Raw genomic sequence first — 21,950 nt, forward strand, 5'->3', positions numbered from 1 at the left:
CATACAGTGCATTTGGAAAGTATTCAGAACCTTTGTTACATTACAGAATTATTCTAAAATTGATTAAATAAATGTTTTTCCTCATCAATCTACACACAATACACCCATAATGACAATGTGAAAACTTGTTTTTAGAAATACTAGCAAATGTATTAAATATAAGAAGCAGACATAAATATAAACATAAATATAAATATTTATATATATATTAATATTTAATATTTATAAATATTCAGAACATAAATATTCAGACTTTGCTATGATACTTGAAATTGAGCTCAGGTGCATCCTATTTCCATTGACCATCCTTGAGATGTTTCTACAACTTGATTGGAGTCCACTTGTGGTAAATTCAATTGATTGGACATGATTTGGAAAGGCAGACACCTGTTGAAAGTGCATGTCAGAGCAAAAACCAAGCCATGGGGTCAAAGGAATTGTCCGTAGACCTCCGAGACAGGATTGTGTCAAGATACAGATCCGGGGAAGGGCACCAAAACTTTTCTGCAGCATCGAAGGTCCCCAAGAACACAGTGGCCTCTATCATTCTTAAATTGAAGAAGTTTGGAACCACCAAGACTCTTCCTAGAGTTGGCCACCTGGCCAAACTGAGCAATTGGGGGAGAAGGGCCTTGGTCAGGGAAGTGACCAAGAACCCGAAGGTCACTCTGACAGAGCTCCAGTGGAGATGGGAGAACCTTCCAGAAGGACAACCATCTTTGCAGAACTCCACCAATCAGGACTTTATGGTAGAGTGGCCAGACGGAAGCCACTCCTCAGTAAAAGGAACATGACAGCCTGCTTGGAGTTTGCCAAAAGGCACCAAAAGGACTCTCAGACCATGAGAAACAAGATTTTCTGGTCTGATGAAACCAAGATTGAATTCTTTGGCCTGACTGTTAAGCGTCATGTCTGGAGGAAACCTGGCAACATCCCTACGGTGAAGCACGATGGTAGCAGCATCATACTGTGGGGATGTTTTTCAGCGACAGGGATTGGAAGACTAGTTAGGATCGAGGGAAAGATGAACGGAGAAAAGTACATAGATATTCTTGATGAAAACCTGCTCCAGAGAGCTCAGGACCTCAGACTGAGGTGAATGTTCACCTTCAAACAGGACAACAACCCTAAGCACACAGCCCAGACAACACAGGAGTGGCTTCGGGACAAGTCTCTGAATGTCCTTGAGGGGCCCAGCCAGAGCCCAGACTTGAACCCAATCTAACTTCTCTGGAGAGACCTGAAAATAGCTGTGCAGCGACGCTCTCCAACCAACCTGACAGCTTTTGAGAGGATCTGCAGAGAAGAATGGGAGAAACTCCCCAAACAGATGTGTGCCCAGCTTGTAGCGTCATACCCAGGAAGATTCGAGGCTGTAATCGCTGCCAAAGGTGCTTCAACAAAATACTGAGTAAAGGGTCTGAATACTTACGTAAATGTGATATTTCCATTTTTTTAATTTTTTTATTTATACATTTGCAAAATTGTCATTATGGAGTTTTGTGTGTAGATTGATAAGGGTGAAAAACGATTTAATCAATTTTAGAATAAGGCTGTGATGTAACAAAATGTGGAAAAAGTCAAGGGGTCTGAATACTTCCCGAATGCACTGTAGCTAGCTAAGTCATCTAAATATTACCAGCTTGCTAACTTCATATTAGCTAGCAATCTTGATATGTTTAATTGTTGTAACTCTAAATGCATTTGTAGCTAGGTAGCTAGCTAACAGCCATGGAAGAGGGTGAAAGGATTAGCTAGCAGTTACAGCTGTCAGAAGGGAGAGTAGGCTAGTCTGGTTAGACCGGGTACCTTTGTGGGAGGACATTATGAAAATATTCTCCAGTTCCAATCCTTAGCGAGAAAAAATGAGGACAGAGAGATATAGCAACATAATACTCAGTGCTTTCTAATTTGAGTAAAATGCAGCCTGTTTACTTTGTGATGTTTTCCGTCCTTAGGTACAGAGAGCCGTAAAAATCTGTCTGCAGATGAAAAGGTCCCAATGAATGTCCCAAGATAATAAGGGTACATTCTTGTATACCATGGATTATATGTGTACCGATGTTAGCACATTTTGTGAACAAAAATACAGCTTAAAAGTCACACACAATCTATAAACCTATTGCAACTCGAGCAGGCCAACCATGCTGGGTGTACACGCTTCTGTTCCAGCCCAGCACTAACACACCTGATTCAATGTATCAAACCTAATTAGTTAATAATCAAGTGTGCTAGTGCTGGGCTGGACCAGAAGTCTGCTCTCCCCGTATATCAGGGATCAGTGGAGCGAGGTTGGCCACCTATGGTATTGACTTTTTTTTCTTCACCTGAAATTATGGGTTTGGTAATAATGGTCTACTTGTTACTAAAACGTCTAACCTTACAAATGAGTTAGCTTACTTGTACTCTGAAATTATATGAAAAAGTGTTGATTCTTTGAAGTTACAGTAAGTGTTTCAATTTGTTTTAATTGTGAATTTAACTATTATTCAAGATGAACTACTGTCGTTGTTGATTAAACACAGATCACAATCCTGCAATAAAGAGGGGAAGGGAATCTGTCTCTAATTTGTCTGTTTCTGTGTTGCATTCATAAATTAACATTACCTTTCTGTTCAGTCATAAGCTCTCCAATTGGGTTTATTTGATTGTCACAATTTTTTCAAGACATCAGCCATGTGAATCCATTTTGCAGCTGATAATGGTATGCAACGTCAATGCAGCCATAGGCCTACAGCAGTGGTTCCCAACTCCAGTCCTTGAGTACCCCCAACAGCGCACATTTTTGTTATCGCACCGGACAAACACACCTGATTCAACTCTGAGGGCCTGCTGATTAGTTGATAAGTTGAATCAGGTGTGTTTGTCCGGGGCTACAATAAACTGTACTGTTGGGGGTACTCGGGGACCGGCGTTGAGATCCACTGGCTTACAGTATGATGGCATTAGCCTTATGGGCATTTGCAATGCAGCCCTTGACATTGTGCATCTGAAACAGAGAATAGCTTAACTCACACATTGTTTACATATTGTTCAGCTATATGTTCTCAATTTAAAAACAATACCTGTAGACAATGTATATGAGGCTAATCATTATACTAGATTTTGTACATGCCTTGTGCTGACATTAAATTGTTTAGTGCAAATCCAACCCTTGTAATCTAGGTGGTGAAATATATGAAAGCAGGAGATGATGGGATCCTTAGCTTAAAACATACAACTACTACCATCAAGTTCAATGCCAGATACGTTTCTCCTAGAAGGTCTGAATGGCACTTAGAGGTTTGCCTAAGACTACCACAACAATTACATAGTCTATGCTAAATGTGTTCAAATTGTAAAAGAAAGAAAAATGTTGGGCTATATGAAATACTTTTTAATAAATGGGGCAAGGCAAAGCATAGATGAAAAAATACTTTTCATTTAACCCATACAACAATATAGCCTATTATGACAGTACAGTATGTTACAGTATCATAAACAGTAGTCTTTTACACGCTCCAAATTATATTTTATATATTCATATGGTTTAAGGTAAATTCGTTTTTTATTGATCTGTTGTCAGTGTCAGTGGAGTAGGCCATGGCTATCATCCTATTAAAAAAATATTCTGCTGTCTCCAGTCATAAAGTGTAGTAAAATTGCATGAAATGTGTATCAAATGCCACATTTTTCTCATGCAAAGGAAAGTAAGGTTAAGCCTATGCCACTATGCGCTTATTAATAGCCTACATTATCACTATCCATTCTACTCATCACATTAGGAATAGTAGGTTTACATTAGTCTGCAAATGCAATGACAGAGGCATGCAATCCTTTGTTATAAAGGTGCATTTTTATGGTGAAAAAATTGCTTCCCAAAACTTGAAAATCACGCGACACATTCTAATAGCTAGACTACAAGCCAACTAGCTAGCTAATTTTGGCTAACTTACTGTAGCGTTGTTGTTAACACCTAGTTAGCAGAACAGCTCAAATAAACTCAAAATCGATCAGCCTTGATTTACCAGTGATGATATGATCGTAGCAGACCTTGTACTGACAGCTGTCTGGGTTCAGGTCTTGACGGGGAGAAAGGTTTATTCGCTTTTCTGACAGCTCTTGAGTCTTATCTCATTGGTACCACCAATTGTGTTTCATGATAGCGTGGGAATCTGTAAAGAGTTAAGAGCAGCCAAATACTCCGCAGAAAATGACAGTGGTATCTAGTTTTAGGCACTGTTATCATGCAGTTTGGGGTAGCATAGGAAATATAGCCGTGAGAATCAATGCCCAGGGTTCACTGGATGACAGTAGTTATGTCAAATTTGTCTCTTTTTACTGACTCTGATCTTTTCGATTCGTTCAGTCAAAAGAACAAATCATTTGACTAATTTCGTTCATTTGAGTCAGTAATGCCTAGAGCACGTAGGACCCATACCCGCGAACGATGAACTGAAAACTTGTTCACATATCATTCACTATAGGGGGCTTATTGGAGCTATCATTTGGGAATGAGACTTGCAAAAGTGTGCTTTTTGAACGATGTAGGCTACATTTTGTTGATTGCTCTGCATACAAATAAGATTAGTTCTTGATACATTTGAAACAAGGTCTAGTTGTGGCTGCTGACTAGATTGTGATCGACTCTTGATGGAATGCATTGCTTGTCTGCCATGAGGGTGATAAGCACAATATCATTTGAGAACTGTAGCCCACCAATCATTTTGTTCTCGAGTTCGTTGAGCAGACGCTGTGTATGTTTTGGTTTTACAAAGCTGTGTGCATCATAACATTTAATAATCAATTAATTGCAGTCATTCTTAAACCATGGAATCAATTATCATTTCTGAACATGTATTTAAACATACACGTCTCTGGAGCCGCTGAGTCGGAGGAGCATGTATCAATCCTGCTTTAGGACTCATTGCATTGAGCCCAGCAGGTCAAACAAACGACTAAAACAAACGAGTCACTCCAAAAAACGAATCAGGACTCTTGAGTTAGTAAAAATATGATGAATCATTTGCGAACAGCACATCACTAGATGACAGAAGGGACACAAGATCAGTTGGATAGAGTCCAGTAAGTGTGCATAGAACCAGTGCTAGAGAGTCAGTGCAAATGAAAAGGGGGTCAATGAAAATAGTCCGGGTAGCCATCTGATTAACTGTTCAGCAGTCTAATAGCTTTGGGGTAGAAGCTGTTCAGGAGCCTTTTCGTCTGAAACTCAGCGCTCTGGTACCGCTTGCCGTGCGGGAGCAGAGAGAACAGTCTATGACTTGGGTGGCTGGAGTCTTTGACAATTTTTAGGGCCTTCCTCTGACACCGCCTGGTATAGAGATAGTTTGCAAGCCCTGCCACATCCGACCAGCGTCAGAACCGGTGTAGTAAGATTGGATCTTACTTCTGTATTGATTTTAGTTCAAGAGAAGAAGATTTTTTATAATTATTTTCCTTATTCTTTAAGAAATCAATGCCAAATTTAACATAGTTCATCACGGTATTGTTTCGAGTTGATAGACCATTGTGAAGTGGATTCCGATTGGATTTAAATGGATACTTAAAATCAGATTTCCTGATTTATCAATACCTAAGCCATCTCTTAACCAATCCCTTTTCTCAAACTATGTTAAAAGATGTAACATGGGCCTACATACCCAATTGCGTGTTATTTGGACTTCTGGTTCATGAGAATACGTTTTTCAAAGGTTTTCCAAAATGTCCAAGATAGCGATAAATCTATCTTGATGGACCTCGTGGGTCCTTGAGGCAAATTTGTTAAGCATTAGGCATTCAAGTCTCTAGGTCAAACAGGGCGATGGAAGTGAGACTGCTCATAACAGCTCCACCTTTTGGCCAATCAGCCTTTCTTTTTGACCAAGTTACTCATGGCCTCTAGTTTCTGTGCGCCAAATTAGGAAAAAAGTTACCAATCTATGCTTGAGGTTTTTTTTTGGACCATGTCAACAAATAAATAAATAAATAATAATTCAGAAAATAACAATAGCTTTCAGAGCTTCACTGTGAACCCCTAATTACACATCATTTTGCAAGCAAGCATTTTGTATGTTGGTTCAACTATATGGCCAAATGTTGAGTAAACTCACTAACCTATTGCAGCTGGTTGCATTACAATTGTATGTTGAATCAACTTTTTTTATTTAGATTGTGGGATTGGTGGAAGCAGGTTTGCTGCAAAGTAATGTGTTGTCTTTATAGAACCATACAGGTTCTATTTAGAACCTTATGATCATGGTTCTTTATAGAACCTTCAAAATTGTGTTCTATATAGCACCAACAATGGTTCCGCTATGGTTACAAGTCAAATAACTCTTATTTGGCACTACAGATGTTAGATCTTGATTTGACCAGTTTTGATAATTTCTAATGGGAAATTCGTTTTGATAGGCTACAGTAGGCTATAGTTTAGGTGTGAGATCTAGTGAAAGGAAGAGAACAGCATGTTTTCAGTGAATTTATGTAAAACTCAAGACTTATTTGAAATTCCTGCAGCGCAGGAAAAGTCTCTGCGACAACAGAGTGATCAAATTAAGATACTACATCTGAATATAGAATCAAGTGTGTAGTATATTATAACATATCATTCTGATCTCTGATAGAAACCAGAAAATGTCTGCTCAAGATTTGTACCTGAGAGTTCTGATCTGTGTGTTCTATGCTGTGATGCAGAACATGGAGGTTAAAATCACGGAGTACTTATGATTTGTAGAAATTCTGCTTAAATACAGAAATTTGAGAGTGAAATGTGAATTGGATCTTGCTTGCATGGCATTTTGTTTGATGTAGTTCTGATTAAAAATAGATTGGAGTCTCAGTGCTGGTGAAGGTTGTCCTGACAGGACAAGGTCATAGAGCAGTGCCACACACACGCACACATGCACACACACAGGGAGGTTTGTATGATGGCATGTTGGTGGGCCTATGCCCAATACCGGATCATGTGCCCAATACTTGATAACGTGCCCAATCATCACTGCAGGGAGTACTCAATGATTCATCCTGCACCACCACTGAAACCATGCCAACATCTGTAACCTAATTTCCCATATAGCTGCTGACACCACGCCAATCTCTGTGACCTCATTTCCTATCTCACCCCTTACACCACGCCAATTCCTCTGACCTCACACGGACAGGCCAGGGACTCTGCTACTGAACTGAGATATCTGAGAGCAAGTGGACACGGCATATACCCTCTAACCTCTCCTCACACTCACACACCAGCCTCATACCTTACCAAGCAGTATGCTCCACTTAACAAGGTAGCGATCGATCATGTTACATTAAACTTTAATGTATCCCCTAAACAGCCAATCCAGACAGACATACCCCTGTCCTGCCATGTTAAAACTGCTAAATCAGTAGGAAGAGAGAGACAGAGAAGAAAATGGGGCAAGAAAGAGAGAGACAAATATTGGGGAGAGAAACTGAGATAGCTGCTGTGGTGAGAAAAGGTTGCTTTAAAATAGAGCAGAGTTTTTTATGAATTCCCTTCAAAGGGCAGAGTGTAATGCGTGTATGAATGCGTGCGTGCGTGTAAGAAAGGGCCTGATTAAACCAGCAAAGAAGTGCTCTGAGGGATCTGTACCACACTTCCATCCTCACAGCATGGACAGAGCAGGTAGAGACAGTGAGAGTAAGACAGAGAGAGAGAGAGAGAGAGAGAGAGAGAGAGAGAGAGAGAGAGAGAGAGAGAGAGAGAGAGAGAGAGAGGGAGGGAGGGAGAGAGAGATGTGGAGCAGAGGTAGAGAGCCAAGTATGAGAGAAATAATTGGATGTGAGAAACATGACAATCATGTTGACAGACTCCCGTGGTACCCTACACACTAAACACTGTCCACTTGACTGTTTCTCACCAGATTGCCCACTGACAGCGTCTCATCAAAGCGAGGAGTCATGGGGTAGTGCTCCATGGCCATGAAGAGGGTGTTGAGGACGATACAGATGGTGACGGCCAGATCTACAAAAGGGTCCATGACGATCAGGTTGAGCACATACTTGATCTTCAGCCAGAAGGGAAAGCAGTCCCACACACAGAACATGTTGGCAAACTTATACCACCATGATGGACATGCCCTTTGAGAATCTTCTAGCTCTGTATAGGGAAAGGGGGGGGGGGGCAAGGGAGAAATGGGTAAACCAAGAGAAGGAGAGGGAGACAAAGTGAAAGAGAGAGCGAAAATGGTAAAGTGTGAATAAGAGGAAAAGAGAGAGTAGGAGTGGGAGAGAGAGAGAGAGAGAGAGAGAGAGAGAGAGAGAGAGAAAGAGAGAGAGAAAGAGAGAGAGACAGAGAGAGGGAGGGAGGGAGGGAGGGAGGGAGGGAGGGAGGGAGGAAAAGAGTCACAAAAATAGACCCGTTGCTATAAGGCTGGTTGTCTGGTGGTCAGGTCAGTATATTGCAAAAAGGCAGGGCTAAATGGGAAGGGGTTGAAAGGTGAGAGGTTGGATGTGAGGACAGAGGCAGCCGTACCATCCACCAGTGTGTGTGAGTGAGTGTGAGTTCTGTAACCTCCACCAGTGGGTGTGTGTGTGAGAGTGTGTGTAGAGGTAACTGTACCCTCCACCAGTGTGTGTGAGTGTGTATGAGTTCCGTACCCTCCAGCAGAGTATGTGAGTGTGTATGTGTCGCCACGCTCATCACACTGTTGCTCCGGTCCTTGTTGCGGCTGAGCTGGTCCACAGAGACCATCAGGGAGCCCGAATGTTTCTTCTTCCCCTCCACCTCTGTGGTCTGCGCTCAGGGAGAGGACACACACACACACACCCATCAGAAACCTTACACAAACACTACATCTTGAAACCATTCTAATTACTAACCCTAGCCTTTGTGTCTGACACACGGTATGCTTAAACCAGAGAGAGAGAGAGACCAACACCCAATCCTATCCCACACACCAGACACGAAAACCCTATGCCATACACCAGACACAAAAAATACCACTAAGCCCCATTCCTTACAACATTATCCCACTCTAAGCAAACCGTTCTGCCCCACCCAAAACGTATAACAGTTGTATCCCCTTCCCAAACCTCCATGCAAGAGCAGGCATATAGCTAATAAGAAAAGAGAAGTCAAGACAGCCACTGTACCATGCTACGTTTGGAGAGTAGGTAAAACGCTTGGCTTGGAGAGAAGTAAGGGGATTTCAAACTACCATGCTACACAAAAACAAAAAAATGTAGAGATTCTTCTGTCAAGGGGTGAGGGTGATATGTGTATGCATTTTTCATATAGGGTTTTTACTGCTCAGGAAGTGTTCTTAACTGCTGTGAAGGCTGTGAAGAACTATCCTGTTCTTTCCCTCTCCACCATGATTTCCTTTATTCCATGAATTGGTACACTGTTAAAAAGTTCCTGTAATTTGATGGTAAAGTACAGGTACTGGTTGTAGTGAATTCATGGTAAACAACAAATTACTGAATTTGAGGTATTTGTGCCAACCATCAGTGGAAGTGTTGTGCCAGTTTAAGTGGTTGATGGTTAAGTCGTCAAAGGTTGAGCACCTCGTTAACACTGTCAGTTCTGCGATTGGTGTAAGAGCATGTGACCATAAAGAGATGCACTGATAAGAGGTTACTGTGCAAGTTAATGGCAGTTAGATGCCTGAAAGTTGCCAATAGCCACACACTAAAAACATGTTGTTAGAAAGGCAGCCGGTTAACTGTATGTTACTGTATTTTTTAAAAATCCAAAGAAACTTTGGTTTAAATGTATATTATTGTAAACTTTTTTCACAGTAACTTTAAGGTATCTGGCTGCCAGTAAGTTACCGTAAAAACAAACAGGATTGTTTTACAGTGCAGTAACTGCAAGTAACTTACTTGCAACTAGCTGCCAGTAACTTAATGTACTTTCACTGAACTTTGTTGATTACAATATAGCTTAACATTAGTTGATAATTACTAAAGCATTATTTGTAGCGAGCACCCTTGGGATCCTTGGTTGGCAGCACTGACCTTCCTACCATATCGTATCACCATATCTAGTCAGTGAACATGACAGAGATCAGCCACAGTAAGTTACCCTGAATTTTACAATAATTACTTGCAGCAAGCTGACAGAAAATTGTTGAAAAATAAACATTAACTTCTTGGGGCCTCATTTATAACCATTGCATACATTTCACATAACATTTCTGTGTGTGCCATTTCTGTAAAGTCTGAGCAAAAATAGAGATTTATAAACTTGGTGCATGCCGTACATACGCACATTTGCCATTATAAATGAGATCTGATGTAAAATTTGCATTAAAACTCTGCCTGGAAAACACCCTCCATTCACCTTTTATGGTGACAATAACACACTTTATTTGCGGGAACTAGGCCAATTTGCATTAGGCCACGGCATGCAAAAGATTAATTGTTGTTCAATATTTATTTAATCAATATATTATTAGGTTTCTATGTCCTGCCTTGGTATAGGCTCTGGGATGAAATAGGCAATGATGTCGTGCTCCTATCGCACAGCAATACTGTAGCCTACCCATACTGTCAAATATTTTACATAAGCTACCGGTCTATTTACTGTTTTGGCAGAATGTTTTCACATTCAGCAGTAATTTATGTTGTATCTACAGTACCAGATAAAAGTTTGGACACACCTACTCATCTGTTTTTCTTTATTTTTACTATTCTGTATTGTAAAATAATAGGGAAGACATTAAAACTATGAAATAACACATATGGAATCATGTAGTAAATAAAGAAGTGTTAAACAAATCAAAATATATTTTAGATTCTTCAAAGTAGCCACCCTTTGCTTTGATGACAGCTTTGCAAACTCTTGACATTCTCTCAAAAAGCTTCACCTGGAATGCTTTTCCAACAGTCTTGAATGAGTTCCCAAATATACTGAGCACTTGTTGGCTGCTTTTCTCTTCACTCTGCGGTACAACTCACCCGTGAGAGTAAATTTAATTCCAGTTCATCTGTTCTGTTGAAAAGATTAACCAGAATTACATTTACTCTCACGGGTGTCCAAAAATAGCTATCTGAAGAGCTATCTGGCCCTACTAAGCCATGCTTCTATTCTTCTGCTCTGGGTTGTTTGTGACCCAACTGGCACCACACAGTCGACCACAAGGAGCAGAACATCTACACCTGGCTGTCCGGGAAACCCAAGCACTCGCAGACATCGTCCCACCCAACAGGCCAGCGCATCAGAATCCGGTGAATCCTCTACCTCAGCGATGTCTTCTTCATCTTCCAGATCCAGAAATACCTTTTTGGTCCCCCTGCCCCTGCAATGTTCCAAACGCACACGGCCCTACTAAGCCATGCTTCTATTCTTCTGCTATGGGTTGTTTGTGACCCAACTGGCACCACACAGTCGACCACAAGGAGCAGAACATCTACACCTGGCTGTCCGAGAAACCCAAGCACTCGCAGACATCGTCCCACCCAACAGGCCAGCGCATCAGAATCCGGTGAATCCTCTACCTCAGCGATGTCCTCTTCATCTTCCAGATCCAGAAATACCTTTTTGGTCCCCCTGCCCCTGCAATGTTCCAAACGCACACATGCCAAAGACAAAGTTGCACAAGGAGAGGTACGAGAGGACGTTGGAATGAGGTAAACGAAGATGCCCAAAGCAACAATGCTCCATGAGAGAATGTAGTTTTTAACTACAGTTTTCTAGTGAACAAATTTGATGTTTTAAACAAAGGATTGTACTGTATACAGTCACAAATCCTATTCATGTTACAATTGAACTATTTAAGTTTGAATGCAATATCAAATTGAAAGGTTTCTATAGCCCTAGAACTGAAGCTCTCCCTAATTACTCCAGCTTCAGACCTAAAAGTACTTTCATTACATTTCTAAATAACCCATCAGTTAGCGCATTTTGTAGATTGGTAGAAAATTACATTGACGTCCAACTAAAGAAACAAAGTGAATGTCGACATTTACAACATAAAGACAACCATTACAGGAGTCAAAAAAATGCTCTAGATTACTTAATTAATGATAACTTGATTAATATACAGAGATCAGATAAGGGAAGTGGGATTGTGATTTCTAATACCAACATGTATGTATATAGAAAACATGAAAAGCTTGTTGGATGGTACATTTTTTTTTACAAGAAATTGATTTCCTTGATAAAGGACTACAAAATAAATTGTTGACAGAACAGGAATTTAAATTGAAATCTTTCTGTCCCAAAACCTACAGTATTGATCCTTTATGGCTTATTTAAGGTTCACAAATCAACCACAGCTCCTCGATTAAGACCTATCGTTTCAAGTATTGGCTCCCTAACTGAAATGGTGTCTCGTTATGTGGGCTTCCACATTTATCCACTAGTCAAACATTTGTAATCCCATTTAAAAGACACCACTGACTTTCTAATGAAATTACCTGTATACCAGTTATTAGTGAAGGAAATTGACTAGTCACTCTTGTTGTCTCATCGCTATACACATATATATTCTGAATGATGGAGGTATGGAGGCCGTCAAATTCTTCCTCTCCAACTGCTTAAGTGATGTGCCTACAAATTATATCATTGGGCTTGCACACCTAGTGCTTACTAAAAACTATTTTCTACTTGACATGTATTACTACCTAAAGACCTTTGGAACAGCAATGGGGAAACCATTAGCAAATCTCTTCATGGGGAAATTCAAATGTTATTTTATTTATGAAAATAATCCTTACAAAGATCATGTTAAATATTGGACCCGCTATATAGACGATTGCTTTATAATTAAATAAATGTCTTAACTACATTAACTCACCGGTCATTAACTCTAGAGTACAATCAATTTCCTTCACTATGGAAAAGAACATTAACTCTATATATTTATTGGATGTACTTGATACAAAGAAGGGCCAATCGCTAAGTATTACAGTTTACAGAAAACCTACAGATTAAAATACTATACAGACAACGGATAGTTATGCCCCTAAAAATTGGTTTTACCAGTCAGTCAACTTCCTAGACTGCGTCGCATCTGTGAAACAGAGGAAAAATATGATAGACAATCCAATTCTCTCATTGAGCGTTTCCGCTTGAGAGGATACCCGACACCTGGCTTGGTAAAGCAACAACAAAAAAACTAGTTAAAAGCTTAAACAAAATCCAGTTACTTAATACATTCAAATAAAAACAGAAGAAACACTTTTCTGTAAAATAAACACTGGCATTTACTATCATCAGACTCCTCTTTAAATTCTGCCTTCCAGAATCCACCTTCATTCACCTATAAACGGGGCGGCAGGGTAGCCCAGTGGTTAGAGCGTTGGACTAGTAACCGGAAGGAGCTGACAAGGTACAAATCTGTCGTTCTGCCCCTGAACAGGCAGTTAACCCACTTTCCTAGGCCGTCATTTAAAATAAGAATTTGTTCTTAACTGACTTGCCAGGTTAAATAAAGGTAAAATAAAATAAATAAACAATCAAGATATTGGTCAAATCTTTCTGTGGTCAGAGAGAGAAAAGAGGCATTCATAAAAGGATCATGTAGCACCATAAGGAAATGTTCTATCTTGGTATGCCATAAGACTTCTAGGAATGATGAGATAAAGTCATGTATAACTTGCCCTACTAAATAAGTTATTTGTATGTTACAGTGTTCTTACAAGAAGATAGATATTCGAAAAACATCCCGCGCTTGGAAAGTGCGCCTTGTGGCACATAAATCAGACGTCAACCTTGCCAGTTGCGAGACACAAAGTCATTTGATTAATGAATTGCGTTGTATCCACCATGCAGAGGTGATTATTACAACAAATTACTCCAATGGGAAGCCATGTGGATATTTAAATTCAATTCTGTACATCTACCACTGGAGGCTGATGAAGGGAGAAAAGCTCATAGTAATGGCTGGAATGGAACAAATGGAATGACATCAAGCACATGGAAACCATGTTTGATACCATTCCATTCATTCACCTCCATCCATTACCACGAGCCAGTCCTCCCCAATTAAGGTATCACCAATCTCCTGTGATCTCCACATTGTTTAAAAGAAGAACTAGATTGCTATATAACAAATATAGACTGTTATACAAGAACTCCGCCCATATCAGATTTTGCATATCGTTTATAAGTTAGCCCCACATATTTATGAACGACTGTGCCTGATGTCCTTTGTGGTAAGCTATCTCATGAATTGATATGATTCATCCAAGTAAGCAGACACCTAAGGCAATTGACAAACAGTGTAGCTATTCCCTCTGCAAGGCAATCAAACAAGCTAAGCGTCAGTATAGAGACAAAGTAGAGTCGCAATTCAACGACTCAGACACAAGAGGTATGTGGCAGGGTCTACAGTCAATCACGGATTACAAAAAGAAAACCAGCCCAGTCGCAGGCCAGGATGTCTTGCTCCCAGACAGACTAAATAACTTTTTTGCTCGCTTTGATGACAATACAGTGCCACTGACACAGGCCGCTACCAAAACGTGCGGACTCTCCTTCACTGCAGCCGACATGAGTAAAACATTTAAACGTGTTAACCCTCGCAAGGCTGCAGGCCCAGACGGCATCCCCAGCCACGTCCTCAGAGCATGCGCAGACCAGCTGGCTGGTGTGTTTACGGACATACTCAATCAATCCTTATCCCAGTCTGCTGTTCCCACATGCTTCAAGAGGGCCACCATTGTTCCTGTTCCCAAGAAAGCTAAGGTAACTGAGCTAAACGACTATCGCCCCGTAGCACTCACTTCCGTCATCATGAAGTGCTTTGAGAGACTAGTCAAGGACCATATCACCTCCACCCTACCTGACACCCTAGACCCACTCCAATTTGCTTACCGCCCCAGTAAGTCCACAGACGATGCAATCGCAACCACACTGCACACTGCCCTAACCCATCTGGAAAAGAGGAATACCTATGTGAGAATGCTGTTCATCGACTACAGCTCAGCATTTAACTCCATAGTACCCTCCAAACTCGTCATCAAGTTCGAGACCCTGGGTCTCGACCCCGCCCTGTGCAACTGGGTACTGGACTTACTGGCCGCCCCCAGGTGGTGAGGGTAGGTAACAACATCTCCACCCCGCTGATCCTCAACACTGGGGCCCCACAAGGGTGCGTTCTGAGCCCTCTCCTGTACTCCCTGTTCACCCACGACTGTGTGGCCATGCACGCCTCCAACTCAATCATCAAGTTTGCAGACGACACCACAGTGGTAGGCTTGATTACCAACAACAGCGAGACGGCCTATAGGGAGGAAAATAACCTCACACTCAACGTCAACAAAACAAAGGAGATGATTGTGGACTTCAGGAAACAGCAGAGGGAGCACCCCCCTATCCACATCGACGGGACAGTAGTGGAGAGGGTAGTAAGTTTTAAGTTCCTCGACGTACACATCATGGACAAACTGAATTGGTCCACCCACACAGACAGTGTCGTGAAGAAGGCGCAGCAGCGCCTCTTCAACCTCAGGAGGCTGAAGAAATTTGGCTTGTCACCAAAAGCACTCAGAGCATCCTGTCGGGCTGTATCACCGCCATCACCGCCTGGTACGGCAACTGCTCCGCCCACAACCGTAAGGCTCTCCAGAGGGTAGTGAGGTCTGCACAACGCTTCACTGGGTCAAACTACCTGCCCTCCAGGACACCTACACCACCCAATGCCACAGGAAGGCCATAAAGATCATCAAGGACAACAACCACCCGAGGCACTGCCTGTTCGCCCCGCTATCATCCAGAAGGCGAGGTCAGTACAGGTGCATCAAAGCAGGGACCGAGAGACTGAAAAACAGCTTCTATCTCAAGGCCATCAGACTGTTAAACAGCCACCACTAACATTGAGTGGCTGCCGCCAACATACTGACTCAACTCCAGCCACTTTAATAATGGAAATTGATGGAAATTGATGTAAAAAATGTATCACTAGACACTTTAAACAATGCCACTTAATATAATGTTAACATACCCTACATTACCCATCTCATATGTATATGTATATACTGTACTCTATATCATCTACTGCATCTTTATGTAATACATGTATCACTAGCCACTTTAAACTATGCCACTTTGTTTACATATCCTACATTACTCATCTCATATGTATATACTGTACTCGATACCATCTCCTGCATCTTGCCTATGCCGTTCTGTACCATCACTCATTCATATATCTTTATGTACATAATCTTTATCCCTTTACACGTGCGTGTATAAGGTAGTAGTTGTGGAATTGTTAGGTTAGATTACTCGTTGGTTATTACTGCATTGTCGGAGCTAGAAGCACAAGCATTTCGCTACACTCGCATTAACATCTGCTAACCATGTGTATGTGACAAATCAAATTTGATTTGATTCATGAATGGTTCACACCTGATGCCCTCAATTGCCCTTTGTGCCCACTCCCATACACTATAATTCTGGCAGACCAGAGAAGCCACATCAGATGAATGGCAACCCGGATTAGAAGCAACTGCTGCTCATTGGTTGTTCCCTACAAATTCTGTTTGGAATTATTTTCAAAATTCTAGGACAGACAGGTGTAGACGTTCTGCTCCTTGTAGTCGACTGTGTGCCGCTTGAACGTCCCCATCTAGAAGGCTGCAAGGCCAAAATGTCTGCGTATGCTATGAAAACGCTAAAATCTTTTTTTGAGTGCGGACCATCACACCTTCTGTGTGTCTGAATCTGTGGGTTTTATGCACCAGCCAAGCTTCTGGGAGAAGCCCATAGGGACAAATGACAGAATATCTATTGATCCTAATCTTTTAACAATCTCTATAGTACCTGCAGACACAGTGGCACAGTATTTTCACTACAACCAGTAGACGGGAAATATTTAACAGTGTAATGAAGAACCTTCTAGTTCTATCAGTGTAATGAAGAACCATACACATTTTTATAAACAGGGACAAAATAAAGAACCCTTTTTTGGTACTAACTAGCACCTCTGTTTTAGTGTAACTAGGATGAGGAAGAATGCTGTTATTGGAAAAAGATTATGTTTTATTGCAACTACAGTAGCTTGGGGCGGTGGACAAAAGAGAGGTGGATAAATTGTGCTGAAAGACAGACAGAATAAACTGGTCTTGAATTTGCAAATCCTTGGGAAGAGGCCAGATTAAGAGGGATGGGGCACGACATCCTAGGGAGAGCTATCTGTTTGTCGGATAAGTTCTTGATTTTAAACGGACTTAAATGCTAATAGACAGGTTACTATGGTATAATGGAGGCCAGGAATCTGTTGTTTTTCATTGGTGGAAGCCACTCAGAGCAGCTGAAGCGAGGGGGCCAGGGAGAAATAAAGACTAAACATTGGAGTGGTGTAATAAGGCTGTGAGTGCTGAGCAATTCATGAGAAGGAAGGACAGAGAAGGGAAAGAGAGAGTGAGACAGAGAGAGAGAGGAGGGGAGAGGAAGAGAGAGAGAGAGAGAGAGAGAGAGAGATAGAGAGAGAGAGAGGACGAGAAATAGAGAGAGAGAGAGAGAGAGAGAGAGAAAGAGAGAGAGAGAGACAGAGAGAGAGAGAGAGAGGAAACCGGACCGAAATGAAAGGCGAGGAGAAGGTAAAAGAGGAGAAAGAAGCTGGAGAGACCAGGGCAGGAGCAACCTCCATCATGCCTATAAAGTGTTTATGGACTTCCTTACACTGTCGTCAGTGGCTGCCTTATCTATTTTCACCTCAGGCAGAAGGCTCCCGCCGGGCTGGTGAGCGATGAGTGACACTACGCCATTGCAGTCCACCGTGCTGTTCCTCTTCCCTCCAATGTGGGGCGCTAGTGGGTTGATGAGGCGCGACGAGCCCTGGCTGTAGCCGCTGTAGCTGCTGCGGCGGTAGGGGATGAACAGGGAGCCCCGGCGGTCCTCACTCTCCTCCACCGTGCTGTGCTCGTCGTCGGCAAACTCGTTCTCCGAGCCCACGTCCTTGGGTGGGCGGCCCTTGTTGAAGCTGAAGATGCTGCTGCGGCTGTTGTGGCGCGACATGAAGGGCGAGCCCGGGATGGAGAGGAGAGACTGGAGGAGGGAGAGGGAGAAGGGGGATGGAGAGAGAGAAGAGAAACAGAGGGAAATATAGATAGATAGGTGGGGGCGAACAAGAATGGGTGAGACAGTGAGAAGTAAAGGGAGAGAGAGGTGAGGGGATGAGAAAGAAGAAGAGACAGATAGCGATACAAAGCACGAAAGAGAGAGGGGGGGTTGGTGTGAGATGGTAAGAGAGGGAGCGAGAGAAAGAATGAAAAAAAGAAAGTAAAATGAAGATTAAATGTGGCTCCTGACTGGCGCAGTGGTCTAAAGCACTGCATCTCAGTGCTGGAAGCTTCACTACAGACCCTGGTTCAATTCCAGTCTGTATCACAACCAGCCATGATTGGGATTACCATAGGGCGGTGCACAATTGGGCCAGCGTTGTCCGGGTTAGGGTTTGGCTGGGGTAGGTTGTCATTGTAAATAAGAATTTGTTCTTAACTGCCTAGTTAAATAAAGGTTAAATAACGAGGCTATATACAGGGGGTACAATTTCATAAATGCCGACAGATCATTTGTTTGTTCGACATGGCGGGATCTTTTTGTGTCTGTAAAATGTATTATGCGCGCAATTATGATGGAAACCCCTTTATGCACAAATATTGATATAACAACCATCATCTCGAAGTAAACTTAGATTTACGCGATGACATGGTGTGTAGTCCTCCCAGTATGACTCGGGAAACCTTGCAGTTTATTAGGCTACAGATGAAAATAAGTTATGATGTGCATGTACAAATTACCTCGACTGTACCCCGCACGCCGACTCGGTACCGGTACCCCCTGTACAGAGCCTCATTATTGTTATTTTATTGTGTTATTTTTATCATTTTTTACTTTACTCTGCCAAGAACAGAGTAGGCACATTTGTTATTTAACATTTGTTTTTGCTACAAAACTGTCGGTAGAGTTGAAAATGCGATGGAAACATATTGAACCTTCGATTTTTATTCGGTACATGAAAACTTAAGCGAAAAAGGACATTTTGTGTGGTGGAAACACACCACTGGTGGGAAGAAGTGTATCTGTCTTTATGCAGATTTTAGAATATTCGCAAATCTGTCGCCAATTGGATGGAAACCTAGCTACAGAGACAGAAAAGAGATCATGGTTAATTCAAACATGGAAAGACACAGCAACTAAAGACTAGAAGATGGTCACTTTAGAAATCAGGCACACAAATATTATGCAAAGGTCCATTTTGCTTAGTAAACAGTTCTGACTGGGCTTCTCAGAGTAATGAAAAAACACAGCTAGATTATTGCTATCAGCAGGGCCGTGAATGATCAATGAAAAGGCCTTATAAATAATGTAGAGGGGTCCTGTGAAAGCAAGCCTCTCTCTGGCATTCCCTTCCCTCACACCAAACAGACCAAGACTAGTGTAATGTACAGTCACTGCTGCTACACTAAAACTGCTCTCCTTTGCACTAGTGTTGAACAGAAGATGTGTCGGCACAATGCGACGTCACTGACTATCACCAGGAAGGAGAAAAAGAAGAAAGGAGAAAATAAAAAATGGCAGCGAGGGAGAGGTGTGAGGCCTTAGTAATTCTGTCACTCAGTAGCAACCTCTGTTACATTAACATGAAACCTTGCATTGGTATGACATCATTGTAGTCGGGTGGCTAAGCTGAGAAATTTGACTTAATCATTCACTTTGTGATAAAAGCATCAAATTTGATACAGACGTATGTACAGTGCATTCGGAAAGTATTCAGACCCCTTGACTTTTTCCACATTTTGTTATGTCACAGCCTTATTCTAAAATGGATTACACATTTTTTTCTCATCAATCTACACACATAGTATTGTATCTACTGTATTTGTAGTGCCAGGTTTGTAGCAGAGTGCCAGGCTTGTTTCTCCCATTCTTCTCTGCAGATCGTCTCAAGCTCTGTCAGGTTGGATGGGGAGCGTTGCTGCACAGCTATTTTCAGGTCACTCCAGAGATGTTCGATCGGGTTCAAATCCGGGCTCTGGCTGGGCCACTCAAGGACATTCAGAGACTTGTCCCGAAGCCACTTCTGTGTTGTCTTGGCTGTGTACTGTGGAGTGGCTTCCGTCTGGCCACTCTACCATAAAGGCCTGATTGGTGGAGTGCTGCAGAGATGGTTGTCCTTCTGGAAGGTTCTCCCATCTTCACAGAGTAACTAAGGAGCTCTGTCAGAGTGGCCACCCTGACCAAGGCCCTTCTCCCCCAATTGCACAGTTTGACCGGGCGGCCAGCTCTAGGAAGAGTCTCGGTGGTTCCAAACATCTTCCATTTAAGAATCACGGAGGCCACTGTGCTCTTGGGGATCTTCAATAATGCAGAATTTGTTGTACTCTTCCCCAGATCTGTGCCTCTACACAATCCTGTCTCGGAACTCTACGGACAATTCCTTTGACCTCATGGCTTGGTTTTTGCTCTGACCTGCACTGTCAACTGTGGGACCTTATATAGACAGGTGTGTACCTTTCCAAATCATGTCCAATCAATTTAATTTACCACAGGTGGAATCCAGTCAAGTTGTAGAAACATCTCAAGGATAATCAATAGGATGCACCTGTTTCCATCCAGCTCAATTTCGAGTCTCATAGCAAATAGTCTGAATACTTATGTAAATAAGGTATTTCCATTTGTTGTTTTATACATTTGAAAAAAATCTTTAAAAAAAGTTTTTGCTTTATCATTATGGGGTATTGTGTGTAGATTGATGAGGAAAACAATTAATTTAATACATTTTAGAATAAGGCTGTAATGTAACAAAATGTGGAAAAAGTCACAGGGTCTGAATACTTTCCGAATGCGCTGTACCTTGAAAAGATTTAGATATGGCGTGACCACAGATTTGGCCCCTGGGGCGATTGGCAGCCATTTGTGAAAATGGCCACCAACATTAAAGCTATTTTACAATTCAAAAGGAATGCTTTGTGGTAAAGGCACCAAATTTGTCACAGAGCTAGATTTATGGACCCATGGCTGCTGACTGTAACACTATTTTGATGGTCAGAAGAACTATTTCCAGATATACAAAGCACATTTGACACAAAGGCACTGTAGATTAAAGGTAGATTTAGAAATGGAGCCACCACAGACATCTTACAAAATGGCCATTGTCTGTATTACAATGTTACAGTTCTGAAGTCCTTTTTTTAAATAAACGTATCAGATTTGGCAGAGTTAGATTTATATATCACAAAAAATATTTAGATATGGAGCCATCACAGATTTGGCCCCAGGGGGCTGTGGCAGCCATCTTTGAAAATGACTGCCTAGCAGTACCAATATTTTACAACTTAGAACTATTTTACGAGAAAGGCTCCAAGTTTGGCCCAGAGATAGATTTATGGACCCTACAAAGACTAAGATATGGAGCCAACACAGACCTTTCACCCCAAATAGGCTATATGTTATACTGCATTATAGTTTTTGTAACACATTTTTGTAACACACAGCTGTTGGTTGATACACACCATTGGTTGCTATGAATACAGGGTGTCAAGTCAGGTCCAAAGCTATGAGATCCCTTTGCTTAGTACCAAATAGTAAGTTAGCGGCTTAGTTCCAGGGCTTTTGATGTTCTTTTTAAAATATTTGGTCCGTTTCTATGATTGCATCCACTGACCTAATAAAAAGGATCTTTAATTATGATTTTGGAGGTCCCTTAGCGGAAGTAAGTACACCTTTACCTGATGCTTCCTCAAATCAACAGTGACCACCAAAATGTGGTGAAAGTAAAAGATTCTCTGTGTCATGTACAGTTCTTGTCTCACTGAAGCACAGCTTGAGAGAATTGTCCACAGCAATTGTGACCTACTCAAATATTTTTCACAGGTACAGCTCTAGTTAGTCTGTATTTCATCCTGATATGGGCATTGGGAAGTAGCTTCAGTAACCATTTGTTTAAATGCTCATGGAACCCAACCCATTAGACCAAAATAATATTCCGTCTTGGGCCGAGGCTGGTTTTATGTCGCAGGTAGAGCTACCTCATCAATAGAGCATTCTAACT

General features: G+C 41.7%; 1 protein-coding gene across 1 annotated transcript in view; it reads right to left on the reverse strand.

Moving 5' to 3' along the window:
* Positions 1-21,950, reverse strand: part of LOC139371028 (sodium channel protein type 8 subunit alpha-like) — a 116,551-nt gene that overhangs the window by 38,386 nt on the left and 56,215 nt on the right. The window contains exons 12-14 of the mRNA XM_071111055.1: positions 17,576-17,941; positions 8,599-8,734; positions 7,860-8,098 (exon numbers count right to left, since the gene is read on the reverse strand). Coding sequence (XP_070967156.1) covers positions 7,860-8,098; positions 8,599-8,734; positions 17,576-17,941 — 741 coding nt within the window. The remainder of the gene's footprint in view (positions 1-7,859; positions 8,099-8,598; positions 8,735-17,575; positions 17,942-21,950) is intronic.

The sequence above is a fragment of the Oncorhynchus clarkii genome, chromosome 17, assembly GCF_045791955.1.
Source record: "Oncorhynchus clarkii lewisi isolate Uvic-CL-2024 chromosome 17, UVic_Ocla_1.0, whole genome shotgun sequence".
Classification (NCBI taxonomy): domain Eukaryota; kingdom Metazoa; phylum Chordata; class Actinopteri; order Salmoniformes; family Salmonidae; genus Oncorhynchus; species Oncorhynchus clarkii.